The sequence below is a fragment of the Sciurus carolinensis genome, chromosome 18 (genome assembly GCF_902686445.1).
Source record: "Sciurus carolinensis chromosome 18, mSciCar1.2, whole genome shotgun sequence".
Taxonomy (NCBI): domain Eukaryota; kingdom Metazoa; phylum Chordata; class Mammalia; order Rodentia; family Sciuridae; genus Sciurus; species Sciurus carolinensis.
Window position 1 is genome coordinate 19,467,060 of NC_062230.1, and position 22,396 is coordinate 19,489,455.

Sequence of the window (22,396 nt, forward strand, 5' to 3'; positions counted from 1 at the left end):
GCAAATTCCATTCAAAGCATAACCCATGAGTTATTAGGATAGTCAAGTGGTATGAATAAAAACTTTGTCAGCTCCAGGTTTAAATCTTGACGACCCCCCTCAAACCCTATCACTTACTAGCAGTATGATCCAGGAAACTTATTGAATCCCTCTTAAGTCATTTCTGTAAACCATCAACTCACAAAATGACAGCAAAGGCTAAAATGAAGCACCAAGTGGTGGCCGGTCATCCCAGCAACTCCGGAGACAGAGGCAGGAGACCTGCAAGATGGAGATTAACATCAGCAATTTATCCAAACCCTGGGGATACAGCTCTGTGGTAAAGCACCCCGGGTTCAATCCTCTGTACTGTAAAAATAAATATTAAAAAAATAAAAAGGGCTGGAGATCTTCCTCAACAGTAGAGCACCCCTGGGTTCAATCCGTAGGGTGCACGGGAGAAGAGAAAGGAAGGAATTTGGGCGCTGTGGCCCATGCCTATTTTCCAGGACACAGGGAGGCTGAGGCAGGAGGATCCCAAATTCTAGACCAGCCTGGGCAACTTAGACAGTCATAAGTAAACAAACAAATAAAGGGGTACAGCTCACTGATAGAGTACTTGGCTAGCATAAGAAAGTCCGAAGTCCTGGGTTTAACTCCTTAAAAACACCGCACTAATGGTCTAGCTTCCTGCCCTTATGCATCCGTTAGCTTCGTTCAAACAGGCCGCCTTCGCTAGCAACCAATCAGAACGTTCGATCTTCAGTCGCGGGCCAATGAACAAGTGTAACAAGGAGAGGGGGGGAAAGGGCGTGAAGCCTAATCTCAGCGCCATTGCACTTTAGGGCAAAAAGGTTAGAAAGCCGGCATGGCGCTCCGGTCAATAAAATCGATAGCTGGAAGCTGCCTGTGTTACAGGCAAAGGCGGTGCAGTAGCAGCGCCGCCATTTTCCCCGAAGGCATCTTCCGGTGCCTTTCACCCAAGTTCGGGCAGGAGTTTCCTGAATAACAGCGAGAGGTTTCCGTTAGCCCCGCAGGCGGCCGATTCTGATTCCCTCCGGGCCTTCCAGGGCACGCTCAGCTCTTGGCTGGCGGGGGCTCCTAAATCTCGGGGTCCGTCATCGCCCAGAGGCCAAGGCTGGGAAGGGAAAGGCCGTGGCGCGGGTTTCTCAAGTCCGATGGCGCCACCTTCGGCTCCGCTCCCTGCCCGGGGACAAGGAGAGGCCGGACCTAGCCGGAGAAGGGGAAGGAGACCGAGGGCCTTGAAGTTCGTGGACGTGGCCGTGTACTTCTCCCTGGAGGAGTGGGGGTGTCTGCGGCCCGCGCAGAGGGCCCTGTACCGGGACGTGATGCGGGAGACTTACGGCCACCTGGGCGCGCTCGGTGAGGCCCGCCCCAATCCGCTTCCGCGGGGCCCCGAAGGCATAAAGGAGTTTGAGGGCGGGGGCAGGCAGGGAGTCCAGGTTTGTGTCAAGGGAGGGGTCAGGGTCTGGACAGGAGAAGCCGTCGGGTGGATATTTAACCAGCATAATCTGGGGATAGCCCTCTGACTTGGTTCTCCTTCTCCAGGATGTGCAGGTCCCAAGCCGGCCCTCATCTCCTGGTTGGAACGAAATACCGATGATTGGGAACCGGCTGCCCTAGATCCGCAGGAGTACCGGAGAGGATTAACAGTCCAGAGAAGTGAGTGAAAAATGCCCACGGAGAGCCTGCAGCCCTCCTATAGTCTAATGACTCAGTACTGAGTTTTTTGGCTAGGGGTACCCATAATCCATTCTGTGTTGCTACATTTAACTTGTGTTCATTTTCACAGCCTTAGGTTGTTGTTCTGCAGTGTTGGGAATTGAACACTGGGCTTGGTGCATGCTAGGCAAGCGATCTACCACTGAGCTACATCCCCAACCCAGGGTCTTGTTTTTGATGGTGTGGGGTTGGTCCACATGCAAGATTCCCAAGTCAGTTTTCAAACTAACCACCTGCTGTACTCTATTCTGTAAATGATAAAAAGAGCTATACTCTCCTGCTTCCTTTCCAGGATCCCTGTTGTGGCCTTTGAATTGGACTCTGGTTGAGACACCCTAAATTTCTGTATTTTGGGGTTTGGTTGGAAGGAAGCAAGGGACCCCCATGGGAGAACACTGCCTGGGATGTAGCCCAACCCATGCCCCAACTCCCATATTGAGCCTAGAACATACTAGGCAGGTGCTCCACCACCAAGCTACATTCCCAACCCTTTTTATTTTGAGACAGGTCTTGCTCAGTTACTGAAGACTCAAACTTGCAATCCTTCCTCAGCATCTGGAGTAACTGGGTTTACAGACATGCCTTGCCCTGTCCAGCCTCATTCTGCTTTTATGGCAGTGTGACCCTAAGTGGTGAAAAACATTTCTCCTCAGGATCAAGCAAGACTCTGGTGAAGCCCATTCACGTAGAAAGGCCCCAGATCAGCCCACAGGGGCAGATAGAACTGTCTGGGCTGGAGTTTCTGAGCCAGATTCTCTAAGGCCACCGGAATCTCTAAAATTTAGATCTGATCATATTTCCTCGGTTAAAAATGTTCACTTAGTTTTTGCCAAGGTTATCAAATGGCTGTTGTTTATATCTGAGTCATTTGAGGAACTTGGTAAAAGTACAGATACCAAGACCCTATCCCAGATGCACTGATTCACTCTTGTGGATGTCTAGGAGTTTGTATTTCTTTTTTAATAGCCCCACTGATTTGTTGTTGTTGTGCCCCTAGATTTGTGAGCCAGTGGGTAAAATATAGTCCAAGGACTTTAACAAGGCTTACAGCACCAATTCTCCAAGTGTGGTTCCAGAGTTTCAGATTAGCAGCCTTACTTGGGAACATGTTAGAAATGCAAATTCTTGGACCTTTCCCTAGTTTAGCTGAATCCACAGCTGGCAGTAGGGCCAGGCAATTCTAATCACAATAAAGTTTGAGAGACATTAGAGGGTCTTATAACCTCGTCACTGCCAGCTTATACCTTATTTATTTCCATTTCTGCTTATACTTTTGCTTGGGGGTGAGGTTATAGGGGATTGAACCCAGGGATACTTAACCACTGAACCACATCCCCAGTCTTTTTTTGTTTTTGAGACAGGGTCTCACTGAGTTGTTTAGGGCCTCACTAAGTTGCTGGGGCTGGCCTTGAACTTTCAATTCCCTGTCTTAACCTCCAAGTTGCTGTGATTACAGGCATTTCCCACTAGTGCTTTAGACTTCACAGCCCCTGCAACACTGCACATAATAGCTTTGGGACTTCATGCTGTCTCTTCTGTCTGGTCTGCCATTTTTTTTTTTTTTTTTTTTTTTTTTTGGGTGCTGGGGATCGAACCCAGGGCCTTGTGCTTACAAGGCAAGCACTCTACCATCTGAGCTATCTCCCCAGCCCCTGGTCTGCCATTTTTATTTCCATTACTTCTAATATTCTATATTCCATTATTTCTATAAGATGAACCTTAAAATATATTAAGTGGAAAAAAATGAAGATGTAGTAAAGTATGTATAAAGCATGTATATATTATCTTTTATGTAAGAAAGGTAAGAGAATATTGTACTGCATAAAAAATACTGGAAGAAACTAAATAGTATGGTTCCTCCAATGTAGATGGGGACAAGGGTGGGAGTTTTTAAACTTGTGTTCTTCTGTGTTGTTACCTTTTCAAAAACACCCAACTACACCGCAGCCTCTAGGAACTGTTCAGTTTTTAAAGTCAGCTTAAACCCTTCAAAAACTCTTCTCTGACTTCCCCAAGCTGTTTTATGAGTTCCTATAATACCATCCACATTTCCAGAATAGTATGTCATACTTACCTGTCTCTGGCACTATTAAGGACAAGGGCTGAGTCTATGGGTTTTACAACCTATAACACTGTAAGAACACAAGCCCAGTATTTGTTAAATTAATTTCTCCCTGTGTCCCTGTAGAAACCAGAAAGAAGAATGGGGAGAAGGAAGTATTCCCACCTAAGGAGGCACCCCGAAAAGGCAAACGGGGGCGGAGGCCCAGCAAACCCCGACTAATCCCCAGGCAAACGTCTGGGGGCCCAATCTGCCCTGACTGTGGCTGTACCTTCCCTGATCACCTGGCCCTGGAGAGCCATAAGTGTGCCCAGAATCTGAAAAAGCCTTACCCTTGCCCAGACTGTGGGCGCCGTTTTTCCTACCCATCCCTGCTGGTCAGTCACCGGCGAGCACACTCTGGTGAGTGCCCCTATGTTTGTGACCAGTGTGGCAAACGCTTCTCCCAGCGCAAGAACCTCTCTCAGCACCAGGTTATCCACACTGGTGAGAAGCCTTACCACTGCCCTGATTGTGGCCGCTGCTTCCGCAGGAGCCGGTCCTTAGCCAATCACCGGACCACACATACAGGCGAGAAACCCCACCAATGCTCTAGCTGTGGGCGTCGCTTCGCCTACCCCTCCCTGCTAGCCATCCACCAGCGCACACACACAGGAGAGAAGCCCTACACCTGCCTAGAATGCAACCGCCGCTTCCGCCAGCGCACAGCCCTAGTCATCCACCAGCGCATCCACACTGGTGAGAAGCCATACCCGTGTCCAGACTGTGAGCGCCGTTTCTCCTCGTCGTCTCGCCTGGTCAGCCACCGGCGTGTGCACTCTGGGGAGCGTCCCTATGCCTGTGAGCACTGTGAAGCCCGCTTCTCCCAGCGCAGTACGCTGCTCCAGCATCAGCTATTGCACACGGGGGAGAAGCCCTACCCCTGCCCTGACTGCGGACGTGCCTTCCGGCGGAGCGGTTCCCTAGCCATACATCGCAGCACACACACCGAGGAGAAGCTGCACGCCTGTGAAGACTGTGGCCGCCGCTTTGCCTACCCCTCACTGCTGGCCAGTCACCGGCGGGTGCACTCGGGCGAGCGGCCCTATGCCTGTGACCTTTGCTCCAAGCGCTTTGCCCAGTGGAGTCACCTGGCTCAGCACCAACTGTTACACACTGGGGAGAAGCCTTTCCCCTGCCTTGAGTGTGGCCGATGCTTCCGCCAGAGGTGGTCTTTGGCAGTTCACAAGTGTAGCCCCAAGGCCCAAAACTGTAGCCCTAGATCTGCTATAGGGGGGCCCAGCCAAAGGGGTAATGCTCTTTAGAATGAAAGGACTGGGTACTTCCTTTCATTTCATGGAGGAATCCAGAAAAGAGGAGTCGCGGTTCAAGGTCACACAGGGCAGAGCCAGAACTAAAATCCAGGTCTCCTGCTTCACATACCTGATCTTTAGTGTATTCTACCACACTGGCTGCCTTACTGTATGTGTCTAAAACAGTCAGTCCCATTAGGAGAGGTGACATTTTGTTAAAAAGTTTTCCAAGCTACCCTATCCTAAAATAATTTATGTGAGCAGATCTGAGGGCTAAAAGTTTATCTATTTTGAGGGCTACCAGTTTAGTTTGTGCAAACAGGGATTACCTGTCTCCTTGCATGCAGTCAGGAGAATCCCATCTATAGGGAGCAGGACCTCCCATACTCTGCCTCTTTCTCCACACCAGGCCAAAAAGCCTACTTTTTGCACCACTCCTGCCAAGTGGTCTACTGCTTGCTTGAAAACCCCTCTTGAGGTAGGGGGCTCACTACCTCACAAGGCAGGTCATTTCATTGTGGGATAGAGCTAATCTTTAGAAAGTTAAGTAGACCTGGCTTAGAATATATTTAATACTTCATCTACATGGCAGCCCTTCGAATGAACTAGTTTCTAGGTATTTAACACTGATCTTTTTGTTTGTTTTGTTTTTGATACTGGTGATAGAACCCAGGGGGCACTTTACCACTGAGCTACATCCCTAGCACCTTTTATTTTTTATTTTGAGACAGGGTCTTCTTAAATTTGATGAGGCTGACCTTGAATTTCCAATTTTCCTGCCTCAGGCTCCCAAGTAGCTGGGATTACAGATGTAATCCCACTGCCCCTGGCCCCTTTTTACTTTTTGAGACAAGGTTGCTAAATTCCGCAGGCTGGCCTGAAACTTGCAATCCTTACTCTCCTGAGTAGTTGGAATTATAGGTATTCCACTGTTCCTGGCTTGGTCAATCATCCTTTAAAGACAGAGTTTCAATTTCCATATGTCATCTTTCGCCAAACAGGCTCTTTTTCAGTGTCCCTTTTTAAAGGGTCATACAAAAATAAGGCAGCACCCACAGTGTATGCTCTACATCTCTTTGGTTTATACTTTTAACGATTCTAGGTTGCATTGGTTTTAGGGCAGCTGCACTGTACCAGGGCTATCTTGAGTTGCAGACCTCTAAATTCTCTAACCTTTCTAAATGGCATTTGATAAAGCTATTATTTTTACCCTGTGTTTGGAAAACTGGTTCAAGTTAGGTATGAGACATAAATACACTAATCTTTGGAAGAAAGACTGATTTATTTTTGAGACAGGGCCTTGCAAAATTGCTTAGGGCTTCACTAAACTGCTGAGGCTGACTTTGAACTTGTGATCCTCCTGTCTCAGTCTCCCAAGTTGCTAGGATTACAGGCATGCACCACCACACCCAGCAGAAATACTGATCTTAAGGAAAAGCAGAGGATCTGTGGTCTAGCAGTTAAGAGGTAAAAATGGAATTGGCTTATTGTACTTCATCTGGGGACTTGGATTCACTCTAGGCAGTTAGTGGCTGAAAATTCCAGAACTGGGTCCTATTCCTCCCTGATTCTCATATGAGAATCAACACAGAACCTTCTATGAGGTCTCAGTCAACATTTTTTCATAAACTAAAGTGAGGCCATTCAAGGAGGGTAGAAAGATAGGTAACAACACAAAGAACTGTCTCATCATATAATGTCCATACCCACCTCTCCTAATCTCCAAAGGGACCATGGCAGGAGTGTGTCCTAATTTTTGATGTCTCCACAGCACCCATAAGAGTGGGCAGGTGCACAGTAAAGCTTTACTAAATTAAATGTGAATGAGGCCTACCACTTTGCCTTGGGCAGCTGCACCAAATTGGAATTTGCAAACATGACTCACTGCAATAGCTGGAATGGGTCTTTCTCCTACACTGGTTGCTTCTTCCTACAGTTCTGATCTTTGCCCCAGAGTTGGGGAGCACAAGGGGAACACAGTGGTTTGTAATTACCTCCATTCAGTATTTAGCAAGCTGTATTGTAACAGTTTTCTGTTTCTCCTTGGATGATGAGCTACTAAATGGGCAGGGATCATACCAGATTGGGACTCATAAAATATCTGATGAATGAATTATGTTCCTTGTGGAATTACTGTTTACAATGTAAATCTAGTTCCTTGACTTAAGAAATTCACTGTTCTGATGGATAGCTAAACTTCCAGACCAGGATACCTGCCCTGCTTTAGCAGGACCAACTGAAATGGCTGTTAAGCCTCCTGTGTTAAATAGCTCTTTCCCTACCGGTTATCACCAGGCTAGTCCAAGTATTTCCTCACGTACAAAGCTTATATTATTTATGCTAGGACTTGAACCCAGGACTCACAATTGCTAGGCAAGTATTCTACCACTGAGCTACATCTCCAGCCCTTTTTGTTGTTTGTTTTTAACTTTAGACAGGCCCCAAACTTGCTTTCTTCTTCCCTCAGCTTCCAGAATAGCTGGGGTCACAAAGCTTGTGCTACCATGCCTGGTAGAACTTTTATAACTTCCTTTGGGCCTGGATTGTAATTCATAAAACTTGGGAGCCATTGGTAGCTGAATTCTATCATGTGGTCTGTGGAGAGCAGAGATGAAAGACAACTTCCTAGACTCCCTAAGGCACTTCAGTCCCAGGGTCCATTCCAGCTGTGACCTGGACTCATATTTAGCATGTGATCCTTCCAATAAATGTCTTTTTCTGCTTAAGATAGTTTGAGTTTCTCTTACTTGTAAGCAAAAGAATTAACTAATATTCAGCTCCATTATGGGTTAATCTCCCATCTGCCTTCATGCCTATATGTAAACTAAACAAATAAACAAAAAAAAAAAAAAAAATCACAGTGCTGTTGACAGAAGTCACAATTACTTTCCTGATCTCAAACCTCAGTTGATCTTCTAGTATTTATGTCTTCCAGATATTCTTTTTTTTAAAAAAATATTTTTAGTTGTAGATGGACACAAGGCCTTTATTTTATTCACTTATTTTTATATTGGTGCTGAGGATTGAACCCAGTGCGTCACACATGCTAGGCAAGCACTCTACCACTGAGCTACAACCTCAGCCCCTTCCAGATATTCTTAACCAGTGAGTAAGTACTTCCTTGCTCACTAAGAAAACTAAGTGTTGAACAGGATCTCCTTAAACATTACTCCTCACCCTGACTCTAACTTGCCAATATAAGTACCCACTCAGATTTACTTGCTTTTATGTCATCTTGGGGCAAATCCCTCATATAAAATGCTCATTGACATAGTTGTGCCTGGATTTCATCCATGTTTATTCCCTCAGACTTTACTCCATCTATTATTACTTTAGATTTGTGGTTTCAGAGTCCCTCTCTTGTCTTGACACACACAGTCCAGCCTATAAACATGCTAAGATCTGTCTTTAAAATAATAAAGAACTTTCCTCTGGCCTCTGTTTCCATCTCCTATTTTCAGCTAAATTAATTTCTTTCTCTCCCCCACCCTCCTCTTCCCTCCTTTGTTGAACTTAGGAATGCTCTACTACTGTGGTACATCCCCAGTCCTTTTATTTATTTATTTTTTAAACTTGAGACAGGGTCTTACAAGTTGCTGAGGCTGGTCTTGAACTTGTGATTCTCCTGCCTTCCCTTCCAAGTTGCTGGGATTACAGGTGTGTACCATTACACTGGGCTTCAAGTAAATTTCTTGCAGTAGTAGCCTATACTCATGTGTCCACTTCTGGTGATTCTTTGACCTACTGCAATATTGTTAATAGCCACTTGATCAAGTTTTTCATTTTTTTGGTTTTTTATTTTTGGTACAGGGGATTGAACACAGGGACACTTAATCACTGAGTCATATCCCTAGCCCCCCCCCCCCCTTTTTTTTTAGTTAGAGATAGGATCTTGCTGAGTTCTTAGTGCCTCATAGGTTGCTGAGACAGACCTTGAACTGGAAATTCTCCTGCCTCAGCCTCAAGCCACTGGAATTACAGGCATGTGCTACCAGGCATGGCTTGACTGAGTTTTTATGATGTGCCAGGTATTATATTAAGCACTGGTATACATTCCAATCTAATGCTTACAAGAACCCTGTGAGGTAAGTGTTAGGAGATACTTTGCCATGGGTCCCTCACGTTCCTGCACATCCCTCACGTTCCTGCACATCCTGGTGAATATGCCAAAAATGCAAGACACTACCCTCAACCATTTCTCACACTTAAGCCAATTCACTGACCTAGACAGATCCCCTTAGTGAGATCCTATCTCAAAAAGTACTGGGGAGGTAGCTCAGTGGTACAGCACCCCTGTGTTCAATCCTCAGTACCACAAAGTAAATATAACAAAAATTTAAATAAATAAGCAAAGCAACTTTTTACCCAGGCCATTTTCTCAGGGTTGTGTTTGTAGCAGGCAACCTTGAGGGAGAGGTAATGTCTCCAACTGGGAAAAAAAGCAGCTTGCTTACCACTTACTACAAAATAGCAGGTCCCCCAAGCTCCTTGTTCTTCCCCTATAGGGCAATTCCCTGTATGCTGAGCATCCATCTGATCCCCTCCATGTTGGCTTTGGGGGACTTGGGAGGCAGAGGAAACCAAGGCATACATGCTCATGCTACTTGTGCCTTGAATTATAAGATCTTTTGTCTCTGACCCAGATATCTCTTGTTTTCTACCAGTATTCATGAAACAGTAACAGACTAATTTATTAACTTGTAAGTAGGGTAACCTCAAATTCCAGACCTGACAGTTGATATTATTTCCTTTAACATCCAATTGATTGGATGGACACATAAAAGGGATTTTTTAGGGGAATTGGCTCATAAGATAATGTAGGCTAAGAAGTCCAACCACAGGCCCTCCGCAAATTGGAGGCCACGGGAAGTCAAAAGGATGATTCAGTCCCAGCCCTAAGACATGAGAACACAGGGCAGGGGCACTGATGTAAGTCCTGAACTCCCAAACTGGAGATCCTGGAATTCTAATGCCCCAGAGCAGGAGAAAGCATGTACCAACTCCAGGAGAGAGAGATCTTTGACTTTTTGTTTTCTCTGGGTCTTCAGCTGATTGGATGGTGCCCACCCATATTTAGCATAGATTCTCACCACTTAGTTCACTCAGACCCACACACCAATCTCCTTTGGAGACTCCCTTACAGACATGCCAAAAAATGCTTTAGCAGCTTTCTAGGTATTCCTCAATCCAGTGAAATTGACACCTAAAGTTAACCATCACAAGTTCAGCCTTTGCCATTTTGGAACCCATATATACTTCTTAAATGACATTTAATCTGCAAATAAAGATAATAATGAGGCAATAGTTCCACCCAAGATTATGCAACTATTCTGTATACAACTAAAAGTGCACTATCCCTTCCCCCAAAGAGAAAGTAAAGTCCTTGGGCGATGGTTTACTCTTTTCCTGATATCATTTAACAACATTTAAGTACTGAAATAAATCCAATAAATCTTACTGTTACATGATAAAAGAATGAGAGGAATAGAAAACAAAGATATTTTTAACATATATAAACACACAAAAATAATCTTAACCAAACAGTGTAAGAAAATATTCCTCATTATCACCGTCCTCATTTCTGTAGTTAGTCACTATTTATATATTTATATATGCCCCCAAGTGCTGGGGATGGAATCCAAGGTTTCATACATGCTCAGTAAGTGCTCTACCACTGAATTACACCCCAGGTCCACAGCTACCCTCTTCTACTACCCATACTGTACTCCATTTACCTTCAGCAAGCACCTCAGCTAGTCATGGTTCTTTACCTTCCAGGGTGGCTCCAATCTTCATTCCAGAAGTGTCTTGCTTGAATTGGGTTGTAATTTCCCCTTGATCTTAATCACAGGGCACAGTAATACTAGGAGATACTTTAAAGGATTACCAGACATACTCTTCCTTACCTCCATTGTGGAGTACCAGTCCCAACTTCCCCTTGGTAGTCGGATAAGTCACCTGTAAAATGACCTGGTGGTTGTTTTAACTTCCAGTTCAATGTGTCTCCTGGTGGAAGCATCCCCGCTCTGGCACTAAGACCTTTAGGCCAGAAGAGCATAAAAAGTTGCAGAAGCAGGAAGCAAAAAATTGGTTAGTTGGTCACTAGGGGTAATGGTGAATTATATCACTCCCATTTCTATCCCTTGATTCCTAGAGTCATGAATCCTGGCTATGGGAGAAATAGTACTATATACAGACAGTCCACAACTTATGATGATTCATTTTTTGATTTTTCAACTTTACAATGGCGCAAAAACAGCATTCTGAATTCATTAGAATCCATACTTTGAATTTAAAATATTGATCTTTTCCCAGGCTAGCAATATGCAGACTGATACTCTGTCATAATACGGGACAGTGGCAGCAAGTCACAGTCCCCATTCAGCCACATGATCATGAAGGTAAATGAATGATAGTCTCTAATGTACTGTGTTGCTAAATCATGATATTTAGTAGGTTAATTATATTAAATGCATTTTCAATTTGATATTTTCAATTTACAATAGGTTTATCAGGACAAAACCCTATCCTAAGTCAAGAAGCATCTATGTTGGATGCTGATTTAGAGCAAATGCAGCCTTTAGGAGAACCCTGACCCAGTCCTGCAAAGTATTATGACCTACCTGGTGATGTAACCCTTCAAAGGGTCATTCCACTACTCCAGATGCTTCAGGATGATGAGGATCATGCAAAGATCAGTGAATCCACAAGCATGAGGCAACTGTCTCACTTCTTTGGCTACAAAGTGAGTTCCTTGATCAAAAGCAATGCTACATGGAATATCATAACAGTGGATAAAACATTCTGTGAGTCCACAGAAACTGTTTTGGTTGGATAGTAGGGGACTTGGAAGGAATGTGATTGGAAAACTGGTGACAAAGAATTTGACAGAAATACGTAGAGAGATCTCTCTGAATGGGCAAAGGATGTGGAAATATCTGTGTCCCATGTGAATACTCACCAAAGGATGACCTTTAATAATCAGGTGGATGGGATGGCCTGTCCAATGGATACTAGTCAGCCTTTTTTTCCAATCAACTTTGTCATTGCCACTTGTGGACCAAGTGACCATGGTGGCAGGGTTGAAGGTGTTATGCATGTGCTTAGCAACATGGACTTCCATTCACCAAGGCCAAATTGGCTGTGCCACCACTGAGTGCTCAGTTTGCCAGTAGCAGTAACCAAGCCTCTGAAATGACACCATCTCTCTCTGGAGTGATCAGTCAGCTCACTGGTGGCAGGTTGGTTACACTGTACTGCTTCCACTTTGGCAGGGGTAGTATTTTGTCATTACTGGAATACACACTCCAGATATGATTTGCCTTCTGCACACAATTCAGAAGTGGAAACCAGGGGAATTTGGGCTATTTCTTTATGTAACTTCCTTGTTCATTCAGGATCTGCTTGGGCCTGATCACATATGAGTTTGGTAATAGACTGCTTCTGTACACACCTAATTGTTACGGGAGTCCTGGGCAGAGGCCAGACTCCAGGACTCCAACAAACCAGGTCCAGCCACTTGTCCAAAAAACCACCCAGAAAAGCAATGCTGAAAAGCAGGAAAAGAACTTTAATCAATATGACCATATCAAGAAGGCAAAGTGAGATCTGTCACCTTAGCCCTATCTTCGGCATGCCGACAGAAGCTTTAAGTTTAAGCACAGGAAGAATTGCGGTGGGGTAAGAGGTATGCATAATTAAGCAGTCTTAGCCTGTAGTCTGGTTGATCACTATTTCAGTTCTGGTTCTGTGAGGTGGCTCTGGAGTTCTTACTGCTTGAGAAGACAATTTCTACTTTCTGCCTAGGATATTTATTTACCAGACCTGTGAGCCTAGGACAGTTCAGTGCCTATGAAATGAGATGATTGTTCCTACTTAGAATGGCAGTCTCACAGTGGGATAATTTGTCTGTAAGGTTCTTTTGTTCCTGGAAGGTGTAGAACAATGACTGAAGACTTATAGGCACCACTCCAGGAATCTGAAACAGCTGACAGTTTAATGTCCCTGAAAATCTCATCTCAGTCTTGAAGGTGGACAAATTGGTTAGGTAAATTTAGGGCTAATAGATATATTAGCTATAATAGTTTTTAGATCAACACTCCTTAAATGATTAATATGCCTACATACAGAGCAGGTTACAAAGTTTAAGGTAATAAGAATGAGAGATACAAGGCAGAGATGTCAAGCTTTATCCTCCTTTCAGTTACCCAAGGGGCATCTGCAGACCTAAGTAAAGAGCCACTACTTTTAGGGAAGGCAACTTCTTCAAGTCTCTGTGTTACCACTTTCTTGGCTTGGTGGAAGTTAGTGATGGACAGGTCAGGCTGCATGGTAACTTGGTAGCCCATGGTCAAATATTCAGTTTTTACCAAGGTCCAGTAGGCCAAGAGCTGTCTTTGAAAAGGAGAGTAGTTATCTGAAGATGATGGCAGACCCTGGCCCCCAAATCCTAAGGGTCTCCACTGTAATTCACCTGTAGGGGCCTACCAAAAGCTCCAAATAGCACCCTTGCCTGCCAGTAACACCTCAAGTACTATTGGATCTGCTGGATCCTATGGCCCAAGTAAGAGAACAGCTTGCATAGCAGTCTGGACCTGTTACAGCCTTCTGTTCTGGACTTCACTTAAAACTAGTAATTTTTAGGTCACCTGATAGAGGGGCCAAAATAGCACGTCCAAACGGGAAAAGTGTTACTTCTAAAGTCCAAATAGGCCCACTAGGCACTGTGCCTTCTTCTTGGTTGTAGAAACCCTTTGAAGGGATCTTTTTTTCTTTCTTTTCTGGTGCTGGGAATCAAACCCAGGGCCTCATACATGCCAGGCAAGCACTCTACTACTGAGCCACATTCCCAGCCCTAGAAGGGATATCTTCACATGCCCCATACCTTTGGACCCCAAGAAATCTCACTGAGATAGAGAGCCCCTGAATTTTCATCTGATTTATTTCCCATTTTCTGATATACAAACGTCTTACCAAAAAGTCCAGAGTAGTGGCTATTTATGCTCACTAGTTTGCTTTGCCAACTAAAAGCAAACTGCTTCTGGTGGGCCTTGTGGACAGGGATGGCGAAAAGGCACTTGCCACATCAATGAGCTGCATTCCAGGTATCAGAAGATATGTTAATTTGCTCAAACAATGAAACCACATCCGATACTGCAGCTGCAACTGGAGTCATTTCTTGGTTAAGTGCACAATGATCCAGTCATTCTCTAGTATCCACATGTCTTCCACAGAGGCAAAGTAGGAGAACTGAATGGGGATATGGTGGGAATCCCAACCTTTACATCTTTCAAGTCCTTGATTATGACAACAATCTTTGCAATCCCTCTAGGGATGGGAATTGTTTTGATTTACCATTTTCTTAGGCAGAGGCAGCTCTAATGACTTCAGTCGACCTTTCCTCATGTTAATCAGCTTCTTGTCACTATAGAAAATACAGTGACAAGAAAATAATTTATAGGAGGAAAAGTTCATTTTGGTTCACAATTTCAGAGGTTTCAGTCTATCATCCCTAGTTCCATTGCTTTGGGGGCTAGGCAGAACATAATGGCAGAAGGGTGTGACAGGTAGCTAGCTCTTGGTAGCCAGGAAGGCAGGGGTGGAGAGGAATGACACATGGACAGAATACAGTCCCCAAAGGCACACCCCCAGTGACCTATTTCCTCCAACCATGCTCCATCTTCCTCCACCACCTCCCAGTAGTCCATATAGTTTATTAATCAAATAGATTAATCCACTGATAAACTGAAAGCCCTCCTCATCCAATCATTTTCCTAAAAGCCCCTGGACATTGTTACATGGGGGACAAAGCCTTCAACACATGAATCTTTGGGGAATACTTCATATGCACTGTCACACTTACAATACCCACACCTCACTCCACAGGTTAGGGAACCAATGTGGGGATTTGCCAACTGCTAAGTACATCAATTTACAATTATGCATTCTGGAACTGGGGAAATATCAAAGGATGGGTTCAGGGACCTGCTGTCAACTGGATCTGAGCTAAAACTTCATCCATTACCTGACTTCCATCAGCTCCTACTCTAACTGGAGAGCCACAGTGATGTTTTGGGTCTCCTGGAATCAGTGTTCATTGAGAGCCAGTGTTCAGTAGTTCCCCAAAAAGGTCTTTTTATTTCTATTTACCCAATGTACAGTTACACACACAAAAGGCTGTATGTCTGTTTGGAGAAGGATGGGAGGAAGATTAATAGTATAACTTTTTTGTAATATACCAGGGTCCTTTCTGGATGCAACCTGGTCTACACTTCATTGAAGGGGTTCTGGGTCTGTAACCTGGCTCAAATCTGAGAATTGATTGATGGGCCATGATTTTGTTTTTATATTTATTTTTTTCAAGGCATTTTTCATCACATTTACTATCTTTCTCTATTATTTATATCACATTCAGTAGGGCTCTTTTTATACACGAGAAAAAGTTTATTTTATCAGGCATCTCAATGTGCACAGCACATATATCACATTATTGATTGGCACCTGTAAAAAACTATATTCTGAAAACAGTGATAAATATAGAAACCTCAAATCCTTGTCACAGCAACTTGAAAACTCTGCAATACTTCAAAGGTACAATTACATCACTAGACACATAGCCAATGATTATACAAACAACTGGTAAGGATGATTGAACTTTGCACTTAAGACATAGTTGTTTTCATGATTCAAGTTAGACTCTTATTCACTTGACCTGAGAGTTTTCTAGTTATACAAGTGAAGTAAGAATTTAGTAGGCTTCCTATCTATTTCACTTCTAGAAACACCATGAGTAACTAACCAGCCAACATCATGGATCTACACTAATCAGACTATTCTGATTATTGCTTTGACTCTTCTTTCTGTTACAGTAACTTTGTTCATCTTGAATTTGATGGTTGAGTGCTGCCACTTGGCCTCCGCCTTGCTAGGATCTGATTATTCCCAATGCATTTAAGTTGTCCAATTGACTGTGGTTTCCCATTGTAATGTTTGGTCTACAGAGAAGCACAATCTGGAGTTCTGCAGGGATGCTGGGGATCCCCTCACATATCTATTTCTCAAAGTATTGGTGAAAGGTACATCTTCTGGACCCTTCAGTGTGGGAGAAGTCAGCCAAGAAATCATAGACAAAGTTAAAATAAAAGCAAAGATGTTTTAAAATTCAGATACAGAATAGATTTGCAAATCAGGAGGCGTAGTTTTGAGACAGCTAGGCACCACCATAGGGACAAAGGGCAAGTGTACTCCTGCACACACATGACCCAACAGCCATTAAAAAATAGCAAAAGGTGCCCCTCACCCTTCAGCTCTCCCACCCTTGACTACCCCATTAAACAGCTTTGTCAGCTTCAGAAACCAGGTGCATCATTAGGGGCAGGATGCTGTTGCCATGACTCTCCAAGGACAAACAACATAAAGGAAAAAAAAAAAAAAAAAAAACTGTTGAGAAGCCATCAAAATGGCAAATTCCTAGGGTCCTTAACTTGTTGCTTGCCACGATATGGTTCTCTTCCATTTCCCACCTGCCTGTTCTCTTAACAGCTCATCCTTATCATAAGACAGAGATGTTTATACAGACCATCATCCTGGTATGAAAAACAAAGATTTGGCACCACAGTGACTTCCCCGGAATTAAAATGTCCTCAAAGGAAAAGAAAAGCACACTTTTAAACATACCTAAAGACCATCAACATTCCTAAACTTAGCTCCCTCCCTTGCAAACAGCTTTTTCACAAAAATAACTCTCCCTTTGTTACCAGGGCCAGCCTGACACTGTAGTCAATTCTGTCTCCCTTCTCTTAGGAGAAACCCTAATTAAAGTCTTGTCCATATGTTCTCTCCCCTGACTTGCTTTCCTTTCTACTGTCACTAAGTCAAAGAAGTTCCCATGTCTTGCATCAGGCTCACTTAGAAAACCAAACAAATAGGTCTCTGGATGTGGCTCCTTAGTAGAGAGTTTGTCAGCATGCAGGAGGCCTGGGTTCAACACCCAGCACCTCAAAGGGAAAAAAAGAAACCAAACAAATATTCCAAAGCATTTCATCAAGGGTAAGGAAGACTGTTTTTTAGCTATGGTTTTTTTTTTTTTTTTGCACCAGGGATTGAAGCCAGGGACACTTTACCACTGAACCACATTCCCAGTCCGTTTACTTTTTCTATTTTGAGACAGGGTCTCCCTAAATTGCTTAGAGTCCCATTAAACTGGTGAGTCTGGTCTCGAACTTGCAATCCTCTTGTCTCAGCCTTCTGAGCCGCTGGGATTACAGGTGTGGGCCACCGCACTCAGCAAAAGCCTGTTTTTGTTTTGCTTTTTAATACAGTAAAAGGGAGACTGTGGAATGAGGTAACACAACATTATTATTACATTATATCACCCCCCTCCTTCTCCTCCTTCTCCTCCTCCTCATCACCAGGTGCTGAGGAGTGAATCCTGGATGCTCTACCAATGAGCTACACTTCCAGTCCTTTTTATTATTTATTTATTTAGAGGCAGGTCTCGCTAAGTTGTCCAGACTGGCCTGGAACTTGCGATCCTTATCTCGGTCTCCGGAGCCACCGCGCTGGGCTTGGACACTTTGTGCAGGGCCACTACACTAAGCACTCGCCGGAGTCTGGGATTCAGAACCTTTAGGTCTCAGTTCTGCCACCTGGGAGCAGCGCCCTGGCCTTCCGCATCTGTGACCGCGGCCAGGGTCAAATCAGAAAGAGGCAGGAACCTGCAGCCGCGGGCCGGCCCTGCCGTGAGACCGCGAGCGACGGTGGCTCGGGCCGCCCTTCACCTCCTCGGGTCGCTGAACCGCTTCAGTCTTCGCCCCTCGGCTTCTACTCACCTCACCTATCCGCAGTAAGTCTCACCTAAGTAGCAGGAGGAACCGCGCCAGGCAGTCAGAACTTTTCTCCTAGGTTGCTGTCCGGGAGAAGCGAGTCAGGACAGGTCGTGCGCCCAGTCAGCTCCGGCCACTTCCAAACCAGTCACTCCTTCACCCTCAGCCTTTCAAACAGGCCGCTCCGGAAAGACCAATCAGGCTTCCCGGCGCTGTCCAATCAACGCAGTCATCTCTCAGTTAGTTGCGCCGTGGAGTCCAACCTCCCTCCCTTCCGGTTTTTCCACTCCCGTAGGGTCAGGTCGGAGGGGAAGGCGGGGACGTTGACGCCGGAGAGGCGCCATCTTGGTTAAGGGCAGGACTATGGGTCTTGATGGACTTCTCCGAGCTGGGAAAGCCAAGCACTGAGGGGATTTCTCATGGCGCTGCCCCTGGCGGATGCACCCGGGCCGCGGAAGTGAGCTTCATGGATGTGCCCGTGTACTTCTCCCCTGAGGAGTCGGCGTGTCTGCGGCCGGGGCAGAGGGCGCTGTACTGGCACGTAATGCGGGACACCCACGGCCTCCTGGGCGCGCTCCGTGAGGCCTGGAGATCCTGCCAGGACCACCCCGCCCCCGAAAAATCTGGACAAAGTGGGGATTGATGTTCCCACAGGCGAGTGGGCTGAATGTGAGGCAAGGAGGAAGCAGCAGCGTCCTCCCCACTTCTATGGTGTTAGACGAGCCCACGGTTTCTCTGCAGGATTTTCAGGCGCCAAACCTACTTTTATCTCTTGGATGGAAGGAGAGGTGGAGGCATGAAGTCCAGAAGCCCAGGATCCAGAGGGTGAGAGCCCAGCAGCTGTGAGCAGAGGCAAACTAAAGGTAGCAGATACTTCATTTGAAACCCACCCCGTACCCGACCCAGATCCTCAAGGCTCACCGCCAGCACCAAGATCCTTCGGTATCTCCCTTCACCTTACCTGAAAGGTGATACATTGAAATTGTATCTCAATGCAGAATGACCAAGAGAACCAATTAATCATACTGGAAAAACCCAGTTTAACGTGAAATACATCTTGAGCTTCCCAGAAGTCAAGGAATAGAGAAAACAATTCAACTTGATTTTGGGTGTGTTGAAAATGAAGGCAAACGCTACTCCAGGAAAGTTGTTACATGGATCATAATGTGGTAGAGAATCCCTCATCAGATCTTAAAATGAAGGCAAAATTTTTCCCCCCAGCAGACATAACATCACAGTAAATGTTTGTTCCTAGGTTTTCCCATGGATTCTAGGGTTCGGTCCAAGTGTAGACATTTTGCAGATGACTTCAAATGGCACCAAGGAAGTTCATTTAATGGCTGCATTGCAAAGATCGTAAACAGGTTCAAGATTCTAAGTTCCACCATTCTTTTCCGTTCATAAGTGTGCTGACTGGGGGTTCACGCTGTTGTGAGGTGTGCCTCCCTCTAAAACCTTGTTATGACATTGGCACATTACCCATCTGATGTGAAAAACAAACAAACAAAAAATCCTGTGGTTCCATGAGGGGTGGGACTATGGCGTACTCAGTGACAGACATGAGTAGGTGTTCAAAATTGTCAACTTCTTTCACTATCTCCAGTGCTCAGAAAATGGATATTTTTCTTACTCCAGGCTCCACCGTCGTCCCGTGCCAGGATCCAACCCAGGGCTTTGCACATGCTAGGCAAGTGCTCTGCCACTGAGCTATACACCCCAACCCACTCCTGGCAAATCTTTAGGGCTTCATGAGGCCCTATTGAGCCAGGGTCCCCAGAGGCCATACATGCCCTTCCTGCTGCCTTTCCAGGCAGGACGATTTGGAACATGCTACTTACACTTCAGGTTTTATTTTTTCCCCGTCTCAGGATCCAGGGATGGGAATGAGGCGAAAGAAGGGCTGGCCAAGAGTCCAAAACAAAAAGAAATGGAAAATGAAGTGTCTTTCAAGGAGTGGTTGCCAGCCAGCATGTCACCTGTCTATTCCCTCCAAAGGTGCCTGCTCACATCTTCGCTGGAGCCCCAGGCAGAGCCCCATCAAGCCTTGGCCCAAGAACACGCCAACATGCAGACCACCCTACTCTTGTTCAGACTGTGGCTGAAACTTCAGCTACCCTTCCCTGCTGGCAGCCGTCAGCGGGTCCACACTGGGGAGAGGCCTTTCCCCTGTGACCAATGCCAGGCCCCTTTCTTCCGCAAGTACCTGCTCCAGCATCAGTTCATCTACACGGGTGGAAAGTCCTATCCATGCCTTGACCGTGGGCACTGCTTCCGCCAAAGGGGTTCCCTGACCATCCACAGACGGGCCCACACAGGGGAGAAGCCCCACCCCTGCCCAGACTGCAAGAGTCGCTTCACTTACCCCTACCTGCTGGCCATCCACCAGTGCAAGCACACAGGCAAAAAGCCCTATAGGGGCTGGGGAGTTAGCTCAGCTGGTAGAGTGCTTGCCTTGCAAGCACAAGGCCCTGAGTTCGATCCCCAGTACCGCAAAAAACAAAAACAAAAAACTATGGATGCCCCGACAGTGGCCTCGGGTTTGCCTACACCTCCTTGCTGGCCATCCATCGGCGCACGCACACGCACACGCGAGAGAAACCCTACCCGTGCCCTGACTGTGGCCCCTGCTTCACCTACTCTTCCCTGCTCCTCTGTCACAGGCACATTCACTCTGACAGCCAGCCATTCCCCTGCCCTGAGGCTGGCAAAAGCTTCAAGCGCAAGTACACCCTGGAAGCACACCAGTGAGTCCATCGCCTTGGTGGCAAAAGGCTGACATGGCAGCAGGCTGCAGCAGGGTGTTCTGAGCATGGCTCTGCCTTTGGAGGCCAGGATTCCCCAATCCATTTCCGGTATTTTCCAGATATATTTCAAGAGTGTGGGTGACAGATCACACAAGTTGATTACTTTTTCTCTGGAAAGGAAGAAGCAGGTTTATAGATCTGGGGGATGAAGAAAGGATGTGGGCATTTAAGGAAAACAGTTTGATAGGAAACAAGCAAAGGCAGGGGGCACGGGAAGGTGTAGGGAGGAGGAGGGAGGAGTTGGGGGGGATTGCATTGCTGGAGCCGTAAAGCTCTATTATCAGAGTAAAAGTGTATTCCTAAACTGTAAGGTGCTAAAAATAAAACTTTTTTTTTTTTTTTTGCGGTGCTGGGGATCGAACCCAGGGCCCTGTGCTTGCAAGGCAAGCACTTTACCAACTGAGCCATCTCCCCAGCCCAAAATGAAACTTTTTTATACTAAAAAATGAACGAGGCAGAAATCTGAAAAGCCATCTAAGAGCTGAACCTATTTTAGGTGGTTCCTGCTCACAGAGCCTGTAATTCTAAGTTCCACTTGGGCTTACTTCACTGCAAATCATTCAACTAACTGGACTGTTCTCTCCCATGCTGTGCTTTCTGGCCTGTATCCCTCCTGCTCCTCAGAGAGAAGGTTCCTGAGATGTCGGAGCATATTAAAGGAACCTGGGCCCACTCTGGGTCCCCTAGAATGAAGGGCATATGTTGAGCCTGTCTCCATGGGAGAAATTCATCCCAGAATTTTTAGCCAATGCAGGTGAACCACGAGGCAGGAGACACGTGGTGTCCAGTCATTGCTGGCATTCTGTGGTCCTGAAACGCTAGAGGTGGCCAGAGAGGACAGTGGCTCTTGCAAAGCTCTTTCCTGCCCTAGGGTTACCCTGTACACAACAAACAGTATCAGACCTAGTGAACTGTGGGACTGGGCTGCCCTTATTGTTTGGATTAGTGGTTACAATGTTTTCTTCCTTCCTAGATATTTGCATGTTCCCTGGATTTTGCATCTTTTGAATAAAGATGTGTTTGGGGGGCCACAGCAGCTGGAAATCTAATGCTGGGGACTTTTATTTTTTAAGACTATTCTTTCTTAAATTTATTCTAATAAATAAATAAATTTAAGATTTAAATAATTTATTCTAATTATTTGTGATTAGAGTTGAAATCAAGACATAGTATCTCCTAATTTTTATTGTAATGCTTGTATATGTCAACAATAAAAAGAGAGGCCTTTCTGGCCCATTTAGAACTGGAAGCCCTACTTTTGGATAGAAAACTGAAGGAATAAACAGTTTGGTGGGTGGGACTGAACACATCTGCAGTCCCAAGACTGTTGCTGGGAACCCAAATCTATCACTGCTTCTCTGAATCCTTGAGATCCAAGTGTTTATTATTGAGAACTGGGTGTTATTTTTACTTCACAACGCAGTCTCTTCCAAATTGGCAGACCTGGAGTCCAGGCTCAACTTACGCTCCACAAGCTGTATGGCCTTAAGCTTATGACTGAACATTTCTGAGCCTTAGTTTAAGGGGCTATTGGCAATGTCACAGGGTAGTCTGAGATAGAATGTGATAGGTGTAAAGGCACCTAGCAAAGTCTTAGTGGTTTGAAGAGCTCTCTCCAACAATATTTGACCATAAAAATTTTCAAACATTCAAGAGTCGAGAGAATTGTAAACATACATATACCCATTACAT

General features: G+C 45.4%; 2 protein-coding genes and 1 non-coding gene across 3 annotated transcripts; all 3 read left to right on the forward strand.

Annotated features, from left to right (window-relative positions):
* Positions 1-824: 824 nt before the first annotated feature.
* Znf689 (zinc finger protein 689) lies at positions 825-5,816 on the forward strand. The gene is made up of 3 exons (XM_047533835.1): positions 825-1,362; positions 1,549-1,662; positions 3,911-5,816. The coding sequence occupies exons 1-3, from the start codon at positions 1,158-1,160 to the stop codon at positions 5,086-5,088; spliced, it is 1,497 nt and encodes a 498-aa protein (XP_047389791.1). The 5' UTR covers positions 825-1,157; the 3' UTR covers positions 5,089-5,816.
* A 12,457-nt stretch (positions 5,817-18,273) lies between these two features.
* On the forward strand, positions 18,274-20,786 carry Znf785 (zinc finger protein 785). Its single transcript, XM_053743320.1, is given in 6 exon segments — positions 18,274-18,478; positions 18,642-18,767; positions 19,766-19,895; positions 19,927-20,030; positions 20,033-20,309; positions 20,411-20,786. Coding segments are annotated over 6 exon segments (1,218 nt in total).
* Positions 19,287-19,389, forward strand: LOC124970851 (small nucleolar RNA U13). Its single transcript, XR_007106222.1, has one exon. It is a non-coding gene; the product is annotated as a small nucleolar RNA U13 (small nucleolar RNA).
* Positions 20,787-22,396: the final 1,610 nt, after the last annotated feature.

Coding starts and splice junctions, on each gene's coding strand:
- Znf689 (XM_047533835.1), top strand. CDS start 1,158: ATGGCGCCACCTTCGGCTCCGCTCCCTGCCCGGGGACAAGGAGAGGCC. Junction 1,363..1,548: donor CGGCCACCTGGGCGCGCTCG/GTGAGGCCCGCC, acceptor CTCCTTCTCCAG/GATGTGCAGGTCCCAAGCCG. Junction 1,663..3,910: donor AGGATTAACAGTCCAGAGAA/GTGAGTGAAAAA, acceptor GTGTCCCTGTAG/AAACCAGAAAGAAGAATGGG.